Source organism: Myiozetetes cayanensis, unplaced genomic scaffold (genome assembly GCF_022539395.1).
Source record: "Myiozetetes cayanensis isolate MyiCay16 unplaced genomic scaffold, myiCay2020 scf2-11, whole genome shotgun sequence".
Classification (NCBI taxonomy): Eukaryota; Metazoa; Chordata; class Aves; order Passeriformes; family Tyrannidae; genus Myiozetetes; species Myiozetetes cayanensis.
The window spans coordinates 12,879,922-12,899,536 of NW_026087411.1; the positions used below are offsets into that span (position 1 = coordinate 12,879,922).

The window sequence follows — 19,615 nt, forward strand, 5'->3', positions numbered from 1 at the left end:
ACATATGTTTTTCAATGCCTTTCACCTATTATGAGCGCTCTTTAACATGCCTTACCTACTGTTAGGTTGCAGGTTAAGATCTGTGAAATTCAGGTCTGTACTGCCACCCAGGAAAATCTGCTCTCCATCACGAAATAATCGATAATGAGTAATGAGTCCACTGGGTTTTTCTGGTTCACTCCAGTACATTTCCACTTCTGTTGAGCTGACTATGATATGATGAGGTTTTGGCCATACCCCTATTAACATCACAATGACACTATTTTAATTTTATGACAGAAACATAAAGGGTGGGGTTTTTTTCCCTTTCCCATAGTTTGTGCTGTTGTTTTTAGCAATGTAATGAAAACATAAAACACTGCCAGGGAGAATGACAGAATTTAACATACTTCCTCTATTTATCCTATAACAAATGCAACCAATTAGACAAGGTAGAGATTAATGGAGAACAAGGCCGAAGGCTGCAGCCTTTTTAAGCCCAGTTGTCTCTGCATATTTATTTGTGATTTGAAAAACATGCATCTGCTAATTTTAACCTTGTTAACTTAAAGAGAAGCTTGGGGAAATTTTCACAAAAACAAAGTAGAAATGCAGTGCCAGGCAGTCAGTATACAGAGTGTGGTAAGATACAGACACTCCAAGAGAGACAGATCCTCCTGTGTAAATTTATACATGATAGCTTGATGGATGATAGTGGAGTTCTGCATCTTGTTAAACCATCAGAAAATACAAGCCAGTATGACCATCCCTTTGCAGTTCTATAAGAATGTCTTTTTCCCTTACCATGAGGAGCAGCTTGTAAAGTTTGACCTGAAAGTGGTTGGCTAGAAGCACACCCAGCAGATGTGCATGCAGTAAGCATGAAGCTGTAATTAGTGTATGGCTGCAGACCTAGAAAGAGCAAACAGAGGTTAGGCTGAGATGTTGACATCAGTTATCACAAGAACGATATCACTACACAGAAAGTAACTGGACTTAAAGTTAACTTTTAGTATTTTTGCCAAACAAAATATGAACCGTTCTTATGTTACATTGGAACAATGCTGAAATGGTGAATTCTTGCCAGTTGAGGTATACACTCTCTGCTGCTTTAAAAGACCCAACAAAACAATTCACATTAAATATCTGTCTGTGCTGTAATGGATCTATGGATGTCCCTCATATAGACATATCTGAACTAAAATAATTAAAAAAAATCACCTGTGAGCCTATCTTGAACATTTCAGAGCTCAGCTTTAACTGTTGATCAGCCTGTCTCACAGAGAATGCTCCAGCCCAGGATACAGCAACTTTGGTAAACTACTCTTTTGGATATTTCTCAAAATTGATCTTAAATATATTACCAGGTACACACACTGAAAAATCTCTCTCTTGCATTTTCAAGGACCCTCTTGTTAGCACCTTATAATACATTAAAAAAAGTTCCTGTTCCTGGATGCAAAGGATACAAACAGTACCAGAAGAAGAAGGAAATTATACCCAAAAAATCTTTGAAAATATTAAAATTGCAAAACTGAGCACTCATAAACTAGGGAATCCCAGTGCCAGGACATTGTACTATAGGTTTTGGTCCCCTTTTGTACACATGTTTTGTAGCACAGCTCTTTATAAAACGGCCTCCAACATGTGGTCTCTGGCCTTACTAATTTTATGTAATTTGAGACTTTTCTTGCAGTTTCCACCCATAGACTGTACAGATGCTTTACTAACACCAACCAGCTGAGCATTCCAAATGGCTTAATACAGTACCAGAACTTAAAAAAATCCAACCAACCAACCAACCAACCAAAAAACCCCACAAATTCAAAAAAATAAACAAAACAGAAAGATTTCTCTCTCAGAATCAGGATGCTGACTCAAAGAGACTGAGAGAAACAAAAATCTCCCTGGACCTGCCAGAAGGCCCTTTGTGATGCCTGGTGTTATGCAAAACTTCATATATCCAAGGACAACTGGTGCCTTCAACTGCTGCTCTGAGAGCTCAGGAAATTTGGGTCTCAGGAAGGGTGTCCAGAAAATGCAGAAGACACGGCTGTGACAAACTATAAAAGCTTGAGATGTGCCTTACTCAGTACCACATCATGAACAAATATGAATGCCCTGCCATTCCCTTTGGTGGTCCCTGCCACCAGCCCCTCAGCGATCCATGTTTGATCCCTCTGGCTTGGCACCATCCCTATTGCCTCCCTGACTGTGCTCCATGTTCCATTTTCATGCCTCCTTGACTTCTGCCAAGCAAAAAAGGAAATGCAGCTCTGGGCAGATGCAGAATTAGGCCCATCTACACTGAGACTCCCAGAAGGAATAAATCTACCACACACAGCCAAAGCTGAGGCAGCAGTCCTCCATACAGGAGCTTCATTTCATTCCTCCCTGAAAGAGGCAGGAACCCTATGTACAAATCACTGTACTTCTGTGTAATGCAGATTGCTTGTGTGAAAAAAGCTAAATTAGGATTATACAGGTCAATTCATATGTAATATACAGGTCAATTTTTAAATCCGTGGCTTTGTGGCCTTAATAACGTACTTTGGATTTAACTCCTGTGTCTAAATGAAATTATTTCAAGAACAATGCAATTCTGCAACACGAGAAAAGTCTGGGCACAATATCTGTTTATAAACAAATCCTTGCTTATACCCAATACTAAAATATTTTAGTATTTTATATTTTAATTAAAATATATTACAAACAAATAGAGCAAAAGAAGAAGCAATAATTCTGTAGAAAGGTAAAATACAGAATGGAAGACATGTAGGCTGCTTAACAAATTGAACAACATGTGAAGGAGAGAAAATAAAGAGATGACTCAGAGAGACAGCCCTGGCTGTAACCTAATCATGAACTGGAAGAGAAGAAAAATCATCTGAACACAGTGTATAAAACTAAGGAGGGAGAAAATGACAGTTGCAGACTAGAGAGAGGCAAAGGCATGGAGGAAAGCCAAGTATTTAACATTTCAGGATAGAAAAGATTACTGTGGCAACAAATTACTTGAATTCCCCTAAAGGGAGTCATGTTCACTTTTAAAGGAAACATGCATAATAAAGCAATACTCATTTACAACTACACTTTAAAGAGAAAAATGAGCATTAAAAAAGAGCACATGGTTTCACTAAATTTATTGGTGAAATTCTGATACCTGAAATTCTAGCCATACATGAAGCAGTCACAGTAGATTTTTATCTGAATTATTAAAGCTTTGCATTAAACACCTTGTCTTACGAATGCTTTGGAAAGCTCTGTGCAAATCTACGTATGTGATTGATAATAAAAATAACAAGTAAGATAATCTTGAAACATAAAACAGCATTTTGCTTTTCCAATGTCTCTACTTGACTGTTCACTAGAGGATAGTTCTCCCCTCTTTTTCTTTTTTGGTCTAATACTTGGAGGGGTGTTAATCCTTTTTTCTTTTTTTTTTTTTGGACAACTTAGCAATCTATTATGTTATTGCAGCATTTGTCATTTGCCAAAAGCCTGTGAAATAGTCAGGTTTTTAAGAATGCATTGTCCTATTAGCTAAATCAATTCCTTCTGATACTGTTCGTCTCCATTTGTGGGTATGGCTCCAGCAAGGTCACTAATTAGCTCCCAGGATAACACTCCAGGGCCCTGCCATGGGAATTTTACTCAGGAGGATGTCAGATTGCTGACCACAGCCTCACACAACCCCTCTACACCAAGAGTTTCCTTCAGATAAATATTATTAATGATTCAGTGTTGCATATGGAGATAGACTTGACCAGTGACAACATTTTGGTATCTCTTCTGTTTTCATTACTCTGAATGAAGAATATGTTTAGATGCAAGAATTTCAAACTATTCACTCATAAAGTATTCTTAATTTTATTTCTTTTACTAAAGTAAACATCAAAGGCCTTCCTTGTTTTTTACCTAAACATGACTGATCCTACAAATCATTAAGAAAGTCTCTTACTCAGGATATTATCTTTACTGTATTAAAAAGGGGGAGTTGAGAGGAATCTTTGCTACAAACCCACCTGCTGCTGCTGAAGAGGGCACTCTTGGCTTTCTTTACAGTTCCCCTAATTATTTTCCTCAGTCTTACCCTCTGCCTGGCCCCACTGCAAAGCATTAGCAGGCCCATTTGTAAAGTAGTAGTAACACAAAGTGAAACAATGCCATAACTGTCATCCAAATTGTTCTGTACAGGGTAGTGGAAGTGTTCAGTAATAAATGATATAAAAAGGTCTTTTATTGACAAGCTGCCATGTGCTGTTTGCATTAGAGAATATGAGAAGATGATGGCTGCTGCCCCTAGGTCCCAGTGGCATTCAACTCAGTGAGATAGCAGAAAATGCTTCAGTTTGCTTAAAGCATTGATAACACCTCTAAATAATTAACTGAGGACTTCCTGTCTTCAATTACTTAATGCTTTTTTTAACATCTTGAGAGGATTATAAGCAATTTATGGATTTCACATGATGAGCACATTCACCGCTATTCCCACAAAGCATTTGTGGGATCATGTTTCCAAAGCTTTGATGTAATTAAAAATAAGCAGCAAGACAATGGTGCAGTGGTAAGGTGCTAGCCTTCTCGTCTGTTATTTGCGAGACCCTAGATTCAAAGTCTCGAGAAATACTAATGCTACAGCTTCATTAATGTTCAACTGTTGCTCAGGGAAAAGCAAACAGTTTTGGAAGGGAAAAAAAAAAAGAAAGAAAGAGAAAGGAAGATGGGAAAATCGAAACATATATCCACAGGGAATGCGGCAAATAGTTCAAACATTTGAGATTATGTATGAAGTAAATTTGATTCTTTTATTGTATTCTTTTAATTTAGAAAGCAATAACTATCCACATTGCTAAATCACTGTCATGAATTCCACATTATTACCCAAGGAAGCTCCTGCAGAAAAAAGCAAAAGATTTGATTATGACTGTCAGGAGGAATGATCACTTATTTCACTCCTGGCTCACCATGGCAGCACTGGACAATGGCTTAACAGAACAGGCACACAGAAGGAAAAAAGATCCTTGTTTCTCAGGAATAAATTTCATTTCCTCTCACTTCCAAATGGTAAAGAATCCAGTATTGTTTGCATTAAAATGAAGGTATGACTGCCTTGTAGAAGCACAAGAAGTATTTCTCAACGGGTTCGATAAATCATTCCTTGTTGGTAGGTGTTCTTCAGACGATAAACTCACAACAGCAATTCTAAAACGTGTACCACCAACTGGCATACTCCAGCTAATATCTCATGTTCAGAAGCACTGAATATGGGGATAGGAGTAATATGCTGTTGATGAATTCCACACTTGAGCATGACATTGTCAAAGAGGAACAGCAATCTTACTCTTCTGTGAGTGACTATAGCTGAGACAAACTCTTTTAAAGCACCAAGGGATCCACTCTGACTCAGGACTCATGCTTTGAGGGGTGGTTGAGAATGCCAAATATGCTCTAGAGGATTTATGTGCCCTAAGTCAATTTCTATTCTTTGGTTGGCTGTCATATGGTATGTATAACACATGAATCCTGAAATTTCCCATTAGCGTGGGAAAAAAAAAAAAAGGAAAAAATAATGCATTTGTTAGATATAAAAATCTGATGAGCAACCTGAGGTCAAAGAGTGGAAAAAAGATATCTCATAATGCTTACGTTTATAGCCTATGTCCAACAGAAATATTTCCAAGAATAATTTTGCTTCAGTTTAGCATTCAAAAATAACTTAAAATTGAATATGTGAAAATAATATATTTGAGGTCTGAGTCAAACCTCCCCCCAAAATCCCTTAACTAAAGCTTCCTTCACCAAGTATTTAGAAAATGGCTATAAGCAATATATAAGATTATAAATAGAAATCAGGATCTTTCCTGTTCTGTCTTCCTTTCCTTTTTATTATCTCAGGCATAAAATACTGGATCCTTCTCACTCCTACACTGCTACACATTCACAACTGCATTACTGCACATCAGTGATGTTAAAAGAGAGAGTTTAATCTGTATGAAGGGTTGGCAAGCCTACACAGAATATCCAAGTCCTTGAGCACACTATAAGGATTGCATCTTCAATCGAGCTGGATAGATTTATTTTAAAATTTTGAAATTAAATCTATTAATATTTTAACAAACAGCAGCTAGAAATGAAAGAGATTGGAAAAAAAAATAAATTTAAGATATGTAAAGTCATGATAAAGCATTCCAAACTGTGCACAGTACTGGGGGATTTAAAAGTTACTGACAAGTGGCATTTTTAATATATTAATACTGTCTTATATCTTAAGGACAGGACATTAGCCTGTCAAAGAGCTCTGCCTCCTTACCTGATACTGTGTGCTGCATTCTGCCTGCAGCATCAGTGTATATAAGTCCTTTCCCTACTTGACTGATCTGGTACTCTCTGATGATACCATTTGGTTTCTTGGGTGCAATCCAGCTTAAATGTAATGCTGTTGAGTTCAGAGCACTGACGTCTGGTGGCTGAACACTCTCTGGGACTCCTTGGACAGTGACTGCAACTACCTGAAGACATATGAATTAAACAGCAATTTAATGTAATAGTACACTAGATACCATGATCAATGAGAATGTCACTTTTGTTTTAAAATGTTGTTTGGGCTGGCATATCATTACCAAGGGTCTGGAGAACTAGTTACTTTTTTCCTCCTTTTTCACAATGAAATCTGACCTTGAATACATTACATAAGTCTATGTCTACAATTTATCACAACAGGTTCACCATGTTTTAGCTGCAGTGTATGGCACAGGGTGAAACAACAAAAACTGTATTGCTTGAAAACTCTTGATAACTCTCTTCCATATGGTTTGTCAGTGTCTCTGCATTTTAACTGCCTGCTTTCATATATTTTAAGCACCAGTAAACATGGGGCTAAGCCTCCGTATATCCCATGCAATCTGAATGCTATTGTAGTTATTTGCAACTCCATACTTTTTTAAGGAAGCTAAAGATTTTGAAAGATAGAATAACTTTGCACTTGTTAAGCTCTTTCTATATAAAAAAAGGAAAAAGCTAATTTTCTATTGACACATCACCACCATCACCTACGGAAGAGGCATTTCCAAATTACACTGGTTTAATAAGTGAGTCAGACCGTTTTCAGTTTGAGAATCACTTTTCTTTTTCTGTTATTACCACCATAAAGTATTTATATTATGCTATAAATATAAAATGTGCCCTCTATAATATATTGTCCTAGTGCATTTGGTGGAATCAGTCCCTACTTGCAGACTTCAGTGTTTGCAACAGTAAACTCCTTAATTATAGGCTAGTGAAATAAGTAGAATTTATTATCTTGGGTCGATGGTTGCAGTAACTGTGCCTACATAGCTTCCAAACCACAGCTTTGGGTGCAGGCACAGGACTATGCACCTATCTCCATCTGTCTACATTAGTGTTCCTTATTTTATACTTCTGGCTGAGATTTTCATGAATATGAAAAACATTTAAACACCTACAAAAAAATAAACTTTTAAATCCCACATATATTATAATTACAAAGCAGAGTCATTATTCCCCACCTCTGCCCCACAGACCTTACACTTGTAGTCCTAGAAATTCATTTTCATAGAGACAAGGATAATACTGTGGAAAACAGGTCACTTAAGAATTAATTATTGCAAATGATGAATAAAGGTGCTACTTGACAGAATAAAAACTAGAGCTGGTTAAATAGCAATGTTGGTGAAAGGCATCCATGATTCAAAGTGATACAAAAGGAAATTAAGCAGTGACAAAGGGAGGTAAGAGATTCTGTTTGCTTAAAACTGAAGCCAAGGCAGGTTGTGCACAAAGGGACAGCAAAGCCTAAAGTAGGAGCAGACATGGAAAGCCAGCAAAGGGTAATATAGTGAAAGGAGGTTCTTCTACTAGAGTGGAAGAGTAAGAAGATTGTTGAACAAATTGATAAGCTATAACTAAAGCAGATGAACTAAGAAACACAAATGAAGAAGAGGCTATAGACCTCCTAGTGAGAAGAAAAAATTTAACTTCCTGGCTTAGAGGAAATGCATTTAAATATTCCTTACTATATTCTGTCATGTACAGGTTTCTCTTTAATAAACATCAGTTCCTACAGTGCAATTTCAGCTTTGCCAAGACTGAGATACTGCTTTCTTCCTCCGTTTGCTTGTATCAACCTTGGGTTCCAAATAATCATCTGTCAGTAGTTGAATCCAAATAAGATTATTGATGCTTTTCACTTACTCAATAATCAGCGTATCTTCAAATTACACCTTTCCAAAAGCATTTTTATGTTACCACATTGGCTGATGAAATTCTGACACCATTTCCATAAAGACCAATTCACTAACCTTGCTGCTGTCTGTGCAACCAGCAACAGTGCAGGCTCGCAGCTGGTACGAATACTCTTGGTACGGCTGGATACCACTTGTGTCTGTGAAGCTCATTTCTGTTCCTCTAAAATACTCAATTCCATTTCGGAGAATGATATAGTGAATAATGAGACCTATTGCAGAAAGAAAGTTTTCCCTTTTGTTAGCTGAGTAATTCTGTGTGATGGTAAAATAACCTGCTCTGCATACAGAAAACATTAGGTGAAATAACTGACCACAGTAACAGACAATCGTTCTGCTTAAACGCCCCATGGCAATTACCAGATACTTTCCTCAATATCTGCATCAGCACCTCAGTAGATCTTGGTTTTTATTTAGAGAGCTCTTCCAAATTTCCTCACTGTTTGAAAATAATAAGCAAGATTTCCTGAAAGAAACACGAGTATCACTACCCTATCCCCAAATCCCGACATACTTTTTGAGATGATTGCCATTTTCTGATCAAATTTGCACACTTATTATTACAACTGCTCTCAAAAGAGGACTCCTGGCACTTTATAGAGACATAACTGAATTGTCCTCTGTGAAGTTAGACTCTACTCTTATTTGCAGTGAATGGTATCAACCTAGAGTAAAATGTTGCAGAGTCTAGGAATATGTATATTTCAGAGACAGGGTTTAATATGTTTTGTGATTTTGGAACACTGTCAGTGGAGTGATAGAACATATACTTTTATAAAAAATATATCAGTACCATTTGGTTGAAGTGGTTCCTCCCAGTTTAGAAGAATCATGTCTTCCCGATTATCTACTTTGGCCCATTTCGGTGGACTTACTCCCTGTGGCACATCTTGTTTAGTGACAGCTCTGCTAATTTCACTGACACCTCTTCCATAGCTATTCCAAGAAGCCACTCTGTACTCGTATGTGACAAAAGGTTCGAGGTTCTCATCTAGAAAAAGCAAGTTACATATGGATCAACTCAGTCTTATCAATAGACAAAATAACTTTTTTTTTTCTCTTGGTTTAAGGACAGATAGAAACAGAAGTTGTTCCTCCAGACAGGGCCATTTTCAGATATAGCAGTACTTCTATCAATTTTTTTGAAAGCATGTTTAGACATTATGTGCTCCCTAAATTCTGCTACTCATTTCATTTCCCTAAAGGTTCTGACAAGATTCACAGATTACTTCTTAAAAGAATTCCACTTTACTACAGTTCATAGAATCATAGAACCATGTAGGTTGGAAGAGACTCTAAACACCTTCTAATTCCACTTCCTCTACCACAAGCAGGCAGACCTTCCACCAGACCAAGTTGCTCCAAACCCCATCTGACCTGGCCTTGAACACTCCCAGGGATGGGGAATCTACAACTTCTCTGGATAACCTTTTCCAGTGCCTCACCACCCCCACAGTAAAGAATTTCTTCCTAACATCTCATCTAAACCTACTGTCTTTCAGTTTAAAGTCCTTCACCCTTGTCCCATCACTATCTGCCCTTGCAAGAAGCCTCTCTCCAGCGCTCTCGTCAGCCCTCTTTAGATACTGAAAGGTGCTATAAGGTCTCCCTGGGGGTTTCTCTTCTCCAGGATGAACCAGCTGGCTCTCTCAGCCTGTTTTCACAGGAGAAGCGCTCCACATCTCTGACAATCTTTGTGGCCCTCCTCTGGTCTCGGCTCTATAAGATCCATGTCCTTCTTCACATTGCGTCACATTTGATTAGAATACCTGCTTGCACTCAGGACATCTTTTTCTCCAGAGCAAATTAAATACACTAGCAAATCACCAATCTGGTATGTCACTTCTCCTTACCTGTAAATGAATACTGTGTTGGACTTCCTGTGTAGACAGTCTCCTCTTCAGCTGGACACACACCTTCTTCCACCTCTGTTTCTGCAGCACTCTGTGAACCTTTTATCCATGCACAGATGTTCTTCCTAGGATCAAAGTCACACTTTCCACAATGTGCTGTGGCCTCCATAGATAAAGGGCAAAGGATATTAGCCTTGCATTCTTCTTTTACCTAAGGAATACACATGGAAATTTAAATATATTTCCCACACCTTCCTTTCTTTACAAATGCTTCCATTAGTATTTCCCTGTCTTTATAAAACAAAAAATTAGGCCACCACCTGGAGTATGCTGATATTTCTAGCATATGGGAGATTCTTTCAGCCTTTGGCCTGTCTACTGTCTTTGATCATTAATGCTTTTATAATCCTTTCTAAAAGAAACAGATTTTTTTTTTTGGTAGGATCCTTGGATGAAAGCATCAGAAATTTTAACTACTGGAAGCTCAAATGGCTAGATTAGTTGAAGACAGAAGAGCCTAGAATCTATGAGAAGAGGATTTTATCCAAGAATTTGAACGTTCTGTTCCTGCAAAGGCCAATATCCTATGGCAAGTCAGTAGCAAATTCCCATCCCCTCACGCAGCTTGCCAAGTACACAAGAGGGCTCTGTGCAAGTCCTTGGCAGCTTTCAAGGCTGAGAACTCTGTCCATGGGCTCTATAAATCATGTATCACTCCTAAACATAAGTTTTGCTGCAATAAGAGGACCTCTGCAAACACCGATGAAGACATAAGATTTAAACCATAAAGAACAATTCACAGAAACAGAAATATACATTGAACATCCAAGACTTTCCATTAAAATTCATGAAATGGCATTTTTGCCAAACCATATACTAGAGAGAAATAATTCTCATAAAATAGAGGTTGTTGCAGGAAGAAATGTACTGCCATATTTGCAAAAAATATTTCTGCCCTTTAGGCTATAAACTTCAGAAGGAAAACCAAACAAATTATATCTAATGCTTCCTTAATTCACCTATTGAAATCAGCTTCTTAGCTGATTATGAACTTCAGCTAACCTAATTTCCCAAAATTGGCACTTTCACAAAAATTACATTGTGATAGATATCAATATAGGATGTAGGATATAGATGGATTGAATTCCCATATAAAGTATCTCCAGAATGTCTCAGACTATCAGTCCTTTTAATGTTGGTAAATCTATACATATCAGAGAGCCAGCACTATCTCTTTTCTACTGCGGGTAAGTGAAATACAAAGCACTTCCTTTGTTTATACATTATACCTAAGGTGGGGATCTAGTGTGTTATCTACCAGAATTCATTAACCTATTCTCAGCCATTTTTTCCCTTGCTCGAAGTACTAATACAATGCATTGAAGAACTGTAGCTGACTCATCACAAGGCTTGGATTTTCGCTAGGAGAAAATTATTCAGTCTGAAAATGAAATGACATGAAAACCTTGACATGAAAAGGAGAAGATGTAAGAAATATTTCTGTATTAACTTAGCAGATGAACAAAAAGGAAATAGGAACACCTGCATATGGTGGGATGGGGTCTATTTCACTTTACTGGTAAATTCCGCAATATCTTTCTGATCTCCATATTGCAGAATTCACAATATCCAACCCTCTTTTTTTCTCTCTGACCCACTTTCTCTCTCTCTTACTATAAATATAAATACAATTTTATAAAAAGAATATACATATATATCTAAACAAGGTTTCTATCCTCTGAAATGTTCATTTTCTTAAACGAAAATTGTAATAAAAGTTGACAAAATTTTTACAATTTACGCATAACACCAAGATGCTAATTCTTGAAGATTTCTGTTGAATTTAACTGTAGTTGCAAGACTTTGCAGCTTTGAAGTTTTGGCAAAATTGTCTCAGGCTTATGCCTATAGTCACTGGGCACTCTTGGAAAAGATCTAATTAGCCCTTAAGATTTTTAGTTTACTCTGATATTAAAACAGAATGAGAGCAAACAATATAATTCGTTAGGCGTGAAAGGACCTATACTAGTACTTACATCAAATAGTAGTTATGTCAAAATTGCCATTGGTTTTCTGTAGGATCTGGATTAAGTTCATCAAGAAAATGTCAACTGCTTTATTTTTATTTATTTTTTTTAGGGGGTTGGGAGTCATGTCCTACTGCCTGCCCTAATGGAAATGTTATACCATTTTTATACTTCAGAACTGGACAGTTCAATTTTTATTTCCACTTAAGGACCATCATCAGAAACAGTGGTCACAGAATAGAAACTGGCTATGCATGTCAGTCTTGTTAGTATGCCAGCTTTTAGCCACTGTACTAATCTGAAGTGCTGGGCAACACTTCACAGAGGCAGCTAATCATTATTAATTCCTTTAGAATTCATTGCAATAACATCAATCATGGTGAACTCATTCGGTATTAATATGGATGTAATGTGAAAATGAATAATGCACACAAGAGTTTTTTATATTCCTATTTTAGAAAAATAGTTATGAACAGTGTATTTCTCTTTCCATCATCAAATCAGAGCTACCGAGAGATTTTCTATCAATTACCTTCATCATCATTCCAGCTGAAATCTTGTCAGAGCAAACATATTTCAAAGGATTATATCCAACTCCATTACAGCATTCTTCGCTCTTTGGAATAAGTTCAGTCTCACAGCATTTTACTGGCACTTGGTCATTCTTTCTAACATGTGCTAGGGACTCACCACTGGAACCTGAGCAGCATATGGTATCTGACTTATTCACGTATTCCTGCCCACAGCAGAACATCCCTGAAATGAACAAACAAAAAAATATATCTGAATACGAAAGGTAAGTAAATAAATAGATAGGGAGATAAGAAAGGAGAAAGCTCAGAATGCAATAGATCTTGGCATAAAACCACCAGCAGCTGGAATTATGCAGATTTAGCTAAAGTGAGATTAAATTCAAACGTGAGGTGACTGAAGTAAGCATCCTGACTTCCAGACCTACTGAAAACAATCAAGAATTAGAGGAATAAACAGGGTCCCCTACAATCAACATTCACCACTGCTGAACTTTATTAAGAACTTTGCTATGAAATATCATACCAAGGTACTATGCACGGCAGGTTGGAGACAGACTGTTGATGAAAATTTCCTGTACAATGTAAAAACTGAGAAAGCTTCTACCCAGGTCTCGTTCATCTCCCCCTCACACAGGCAGTCTTCCAGCAGTGCATCTTAGCATTCCAGAATTTATCATATATTTTATGTTTAAATTCGGGGTTCATATTAGATACATTGAACTGAATGGGTCACTTGCCAAATACCCACAGTGAAGCTTCAGTCATCAAATATGGAGAATGACTTTTTAAGAACTTAATATTTAAATATAATTTGCATTTCTAGAGTGGAATTGATAAGATGCCAAAATTAATTCTGCTGTTTTTCTTCTGGTTTTAATAATTTTATTTTTAAATTAAAAGCTCATCATAACCAGTGTAATTTTCCACATATTCACATGAATTATTCTGCAGCTGTGAAACACCAGTGTTGAACCTCATACCATCAAAAGAAAGGGGTAAATTTTGACTATGAACCAAATGCTACAAACTCCTATATAATTGGCAATTAAATAAATATTACTACTAATTGAACTAGAAAGCTACCACACAAAAACAGGGCTGTGATATACTCTTATATCTACAAAGTAGTTTGCATCTGTCATATGGAGGCATTTAAAACATGTGCATAAGTGGCCACTTTTTTCACTGCCATTTATTGCAGCAAATCTATCTTACGAAGTCATACTTAATGAAAATTAATCTTTAAAGCATTCAGAGCATTTAATTCCAATCACTGGAATAACTGAAAATGGTGACATTACTTGCATACTTTGCCATTTTTCAGGACTGGTTCTATTCACAGCAATCAAACTGTGATCACCAGCTCTCTAAGAGGTAAATATATCCCCTTGTTCACACCCTTTTTCCAAATTGTCCTAGGATTCTACCGATTTTAAGCAGAGAATTAATGCAGAAAATGACTCAGTTCAATACTAATAAGCAACTCAGACAGCCCCAAGGGACTTTTGACAGGCAAACTAAAATTTTGATAATGAACTGTTTTTCTATTGAAACAAACACGGCTGTATTCTTTCACTGCGAACCTCATCTTTGTTTAACTGAATTAAATTTTTCAGCCAAGATTTCACTCACATAACAAGAAGTGACTCCCTTTCTAGTTTCTTTGGTAAACCATTACTTCTTTAATTATTATCAACCTTGTTCCAGTGTGATAAATTGCTAATTACTTAATACCCTAATCAGCGTTCATTCTTTGCACAGATAAACTGTGACAGCGCCATTAATTTAAATAGTAATTTCACTTAATGGCCAGAACGGCACACCAGATTTTTATGCAGCATTTTCTGAAGACTGCATCCATCACTGCAATATTCTGACATAAAGATGTCTGACGTGCACTAACTCACTTAGGGAGAGCAGATGTTGCAGAGCAGAGTTTGGTAGTAATTCCCAGAGTGCATCACTTCAGCATGAATGAGCTGCAAAGGCAGAGGTAGACAATCTTCTGAAACTGCATTGCATAGCCTCTGACCTTTCCTTAATTTATCACATGTAGCACTTGACTCCTGAACCTTGACACCTCAAATGTACAATTTTAAATATGCTCCAAGAAAAACAAAATAGGACCATGTAACATTGATGGATTGATTTGCCTTCTAAAAATTGCTTTATTCAATTGCTTAAGGATCCAGAAATTCCTATAAACCCTTGCTGAATTCAGCAAAATACCAAAACGCAAACTATTCGTTTGTAAATCAGTTGGAATGTGTGTGTCATATTTTATATATTTATGTTTCATAGGCACGCAGCGTGTTACAGCAAAAAGGAAATCCATGGGATGGAAAAGACATTTCCTGCTAACAGTGATTTCTGTCAACAATTATTTCATGTTCATCCCCAGCAACTGAAAAAAATTATAAACATAGCTGAGTGATGAATTACTAATTTAGTAAATCTGCAAAACCAATGCTTTCAAAAGGGAAAAATGAGTATTAAAAGGCTTAGCCTTTGGAGCCAGAATAGAGGATCAACAAAATACAGAGCCAGTGTACATTGCAAACTACTCCAAAAATCCTTGGCTTACGTGTGGGTATTGCAACTATTACAGATCAGGAACCACAACGACACAAAGCATCATCTTCCATGAGTCTGGGATGTGAGTACAGTGGCAATTAAAAAAATAAATAAATGAAAAAAAGAGAGAGAGAAAATCCAGGAGTGGTTTTAGCTGACATTATCCCTTATAGCCAGAACTCTGGATAATCACACTGCAGCAGTGGGGCTCAGGATGTGCATGTACAATGGCACTGCTGCCAGCCTTTGCCAGTAGATGTCTCTATGGTCACCCCCACTAAATAAGGCCAATAAGGGGTGAAAAACAAAACCTAAGAAAACAGAAATTAATAAATAAAGAAAAAAAAGAAAAAAGTAATGTGAGATGGACAAAACATCTCTTTTTTCAGGACAAACTCTCTGAAAAAGGTGTACAATAGTAAATGAAAAAGTTCTATGATTCAGGCCCTTAAACCAACATTCAGTGCAAACTTGGGTTTAGATTCAGCAGAAACACACTGATTTTGAGCTGGTCATGCAACAGAATAAGGCTATGCACAAGGTTTGCAGTTTTAGTGATCATGTTTTTCCATTATTTTTTTTTTCAAGGACCTAAAGCTCCCAAGTAAAAGTTTTTAATTGTCATTATCTTTTTAGCCATGGCATACATTTCCAACTAAAAACCAGAGCTTTAGAAGCAATTCAACTTTTGCATAAAGCCATCCCTGTTACCATTTCCCTTTATAGACAATGAGCTCAGCTTTCCAATTACCATATTCTTGCAAATTCAACTTATCCATTTGCCAATGATAAGTAAATTATGGTTTTATGTAAGAGTATTTTTTCCATTAGAATCATTATAATAATTGGGATAGGGAGCAGGTAGATTTTTGTGCCTGGCTTATGCATTTTCGTGATGTATTTAGCAAGGCTGAATTACTCCAAGAAATTAGGAAAAAAGGTATTGAGCATGATGCATATGATATGATAAGGAACCACAATCTATTCTATGCTTAATGCAAAAGAATAAGATCTCTATTCAACTGTGGCACTAATTCATCTTTCAAACCTGTATGTGTTCAGCTTCTGGCTCACAGAATAAAGTCCTCACAGAAAACCTGTGAGCAACAAAAAAAGCCACTGTTTTCTTTTTTAATAGCCAAAAATATGTCCTACCGACCCATTCTTGAGAAAAATAGTGTAAATGATTGAGCACTATAGGCTACACACATTTTAAAAAGAGGGATATAAAGATTTTTTTAAATATATATATATTTAAGGAAAAAAACCTGTTAAGGATACATATATAATGAAATGAAGAACATAACTTTCATCCCAAGATACCTGTATTACACTCCTACACAACTCATCTGCCCAGAGAGAGCAGTAAAAACATAAACGCTACCCCAGCAGTTCTGTTCCAACAGCATCTGTTAATTCACTCCATTTATAAAATACATATTGACAAAGACAACTGAACTGGGACCGGGGAGATTTGATTTGGTGTGAGAAAGTCAATTCAATGTGATTTTGTTAAAGGGCTCCTGCAGGCAAATAAAAGAGTTTAAGTAATAAAGTACATAAAGACATGTTTTATGAGCCAGTCTCGTCTTGTGGCAGCCACACAATGCGCGGTTACGCGAGAGGGCCTTGTTCAGAGCTGGTACTGTGAGCTCGGTGTAGACGCTGTAGATCAGGCACAATTAAGGATCACACTGAAAAGGAGCTAAAATCATGCAAGCAAGCACTGTTCACAGCATACGCTCCATGAGTCACCACTGGAAGGGAAGAATGGTATGGAAACCGCGAAAAGCGTCGCAATGTTCTTCTGATTAACCTGTCGTGACAGTCAGCACTGAACTAGGGTTCTTCTAATACCACAGAAACTGAAGGATCCCATAAATACAATAAATAAGATGAAGACAGAGCTGATGCTTTGGGAAAGGAGGAGTTCATCCTTCAGATCTGGATTCCTAGTTATACATTAAGATCCTTAGTTGTACAACTAGAGGTTCAAACTGGCACGCACCATCACTCCTCTCTGTACACCAAGCAGAAGTGGGTACTAAACCTTCATTATTTCTGTTTTGAAATCAGGCTCCCCTTTGAGACTGCAGCAGCTTCTGTGGTCTTTTTGTCAGGCTGAAAAAGCTGATGGTATATAATTCGTCTAATAATTATGGAAAGAAAAGACACATGAAACTGTCTGAATAGGTTTTGCAATAATACCTCCAATCTCTGCCATCAGTTAGTCACAGAGCGCTTTATGAGGAAGTAGGGTTCAGATTGTACCTCTGAGTGGTGGAGTAATTTCCTACTGTGTGCAAGAGAGTAATGGTATATACCAGATGAGTCAGTGAGTAGTGCTAGGGATTAATTTTTTCCAATTTTAAACACAAGTGGGGGACATAGACCACCAAACAGATAGCATGGTAATCTTCAATTTCCAGGTGACTAACCCCACATTTCCAGAGCAAATGGAAAATCCCTGTACTGGGATGCATGGCGGCACAAGGTGACCAATCTAGACTCTGCTCTACTCATGAGAGGAGACTGGTCCTATTTCCTCACTTGCATGAGGAAAGATCATACTCTCCTTTTGAATTTTCTGGTTTCTCCAGCCTCTGCTGCCAAGAAGGTTACTGAAAGCTAACCATTTTGCAGTATAGCAGAATAGGTGACTAAAGCACAGCAACACTGGCATACACACTTGAAATCTGAGTGTGTCACTTCTGCATGGTTAGTGTTACAAGAGATTTAGAAAGATGATGTTTTTTTCTTGAAGACTTATTACTTACCTGTGAGAGGTCTGTATGCAGTCCCTTCTTTTTCATCACCACAACAGACTGAGTCCATGCTTATGACTCTTCCACCACAGCACTGCTGATTGAAACTGTCGTGGAGGGATCCACCACAGCAGATTTGATTGCCTGATGTAGAGTAAGGCATTCCCTGGCAGCAAGAGTCACCAATTCCAACTGAAACTCTGTTTTCCTCTTTGTTAGGGCAGCATACTTCCCCTGTCAATTTAAGAATACAATTAAAGATTTTATTCATTTATAGCACATGAAATTCCAAAGAGGCTTTCATCAGATAGCAACAAGTCTAGATTCACATAGCTTCATGTACAAAACATTCCATGTGAAAGCATGGAATCACTCGGTACTTTAGAATACTATAAAAGTATTGTATTCACATGTAATAATGATTAAAGAAACATGCATTCATTAATTCAGGCCCAAGACTCTGTAAGAGATCAATATGCAAGTATGGTAGAGACAAACTGAGAAGAGCAAAGAAAATAATATCTCTACATATGATAATTATATAGTTGAAAACCTTTTGCAATTGCAGTTACATAGTAAAGAGAGCTCAGTCTTGCTGTGTTGAATAGAATCATCAGCCTACTTATTCTCAGAAAAAAATTTCCTTGTCTCCTTCAAAATCATTCCAAACTTGTTTTAATGGACTAATTCACAATGCTTTAAAGAGTTTTTCAGTGTCACTCAGGACTTTATCTCACAAAGAATTTAAGGATTAAACTCACTTTAAAAATTAAATACCACTATCACAATTGGTGGCCTTGGCTGCTACTTCAGCAAAAGCATGCACTTTTGCAGGAAAAGACCTTAGGATAAGACTTCCAATGAGACTGACACTATAATGGTGGGGTGGGCTGGGCTGAAATAAACTGTGTGCTATGAACAGAGTAGATATTGCTATCAACAATACAAAAATTATGGTAAATGACAATAATTTTCATTCACTAGTGTCTGCACTTGATCTAATCCAGTGTTCTAAAAGTCACAATTTTACATTATCTTTCTGTGTTGCAATGTTTTCTGTGGCTCAAATGTCTTTTGGAAGGAGTAGTGGTTTTGGTTCGCTATTGAAGATGGGTTAGTAGAGTTGATTCAAGTATTTTGATTCCTGACTGTTAATCTAGGAAATGTGTTTTGATTTTTAAAACTCAGCTTTCTCATTTAAAGCAATATCCCAAGTCCATTTCTTATGAAAGGTTGGGAATTACAGAGAGCTTTAAACCCAGTGTAGCTTTGGTCAGAAATAAACACGTGATGCGATTGTAACTGATGAGAGAGAACAGTGTTTTCCTTTCACCCCACATCCCTTGTGCCTGGGTGGTATTAGCATTATGTATTCTGCCTCCTATCTTAGTTATGGGATGGATGTTTGCACTTCTTTGTGCACTACTGTTTCAGAAACTGAGATTCTGCTTTCCTAATTTGTAATCTTCATGCCTTCAGCACATCACAAGCTATTGAGCTGGCCAAACAACATCTGGGAAATACATATTCTTAGGGAGTTTCCTGTAAAAATAATTCTATCAAATAAAGTCAATAATAAAAAAAAACAAACAGATGAGAACAAATTTTTAGAGTATAATA

At 37.1% G+C, this 19,615-nt stretch overlaps 1 protein-coding gene across 1 annotated transcript in view; it reads right to left on the minus strand.

The window, feature by feature from the left end:
• USH2A (usherin) overlaps positions 1-19,615 on the minus strand; it is a 378,573-nt gene that overhangs the window by 68,263 nt on the left and 290,695 nt on the right. The window contains 8 exon segments of the mRNA XM_050315138.1: positions 56-239; positions 784-891; positions 6,293-6,491; positions 8,301-8,455; positions 9,037-9,234; positions 10,097-10,307; positions 12,656-12,879; positions 18,008-18,229. Of these exon segments, the coding sequence (XP_050171095.1) occupies positions 56-239; positions 784-891; positions 6,293-6,491; positions 8,301-8,455; positions 9,037-9,234; positions 10,097-10,307; positions 12,656-12,879; positions 18,008-18,229 (1,501 nt within the window).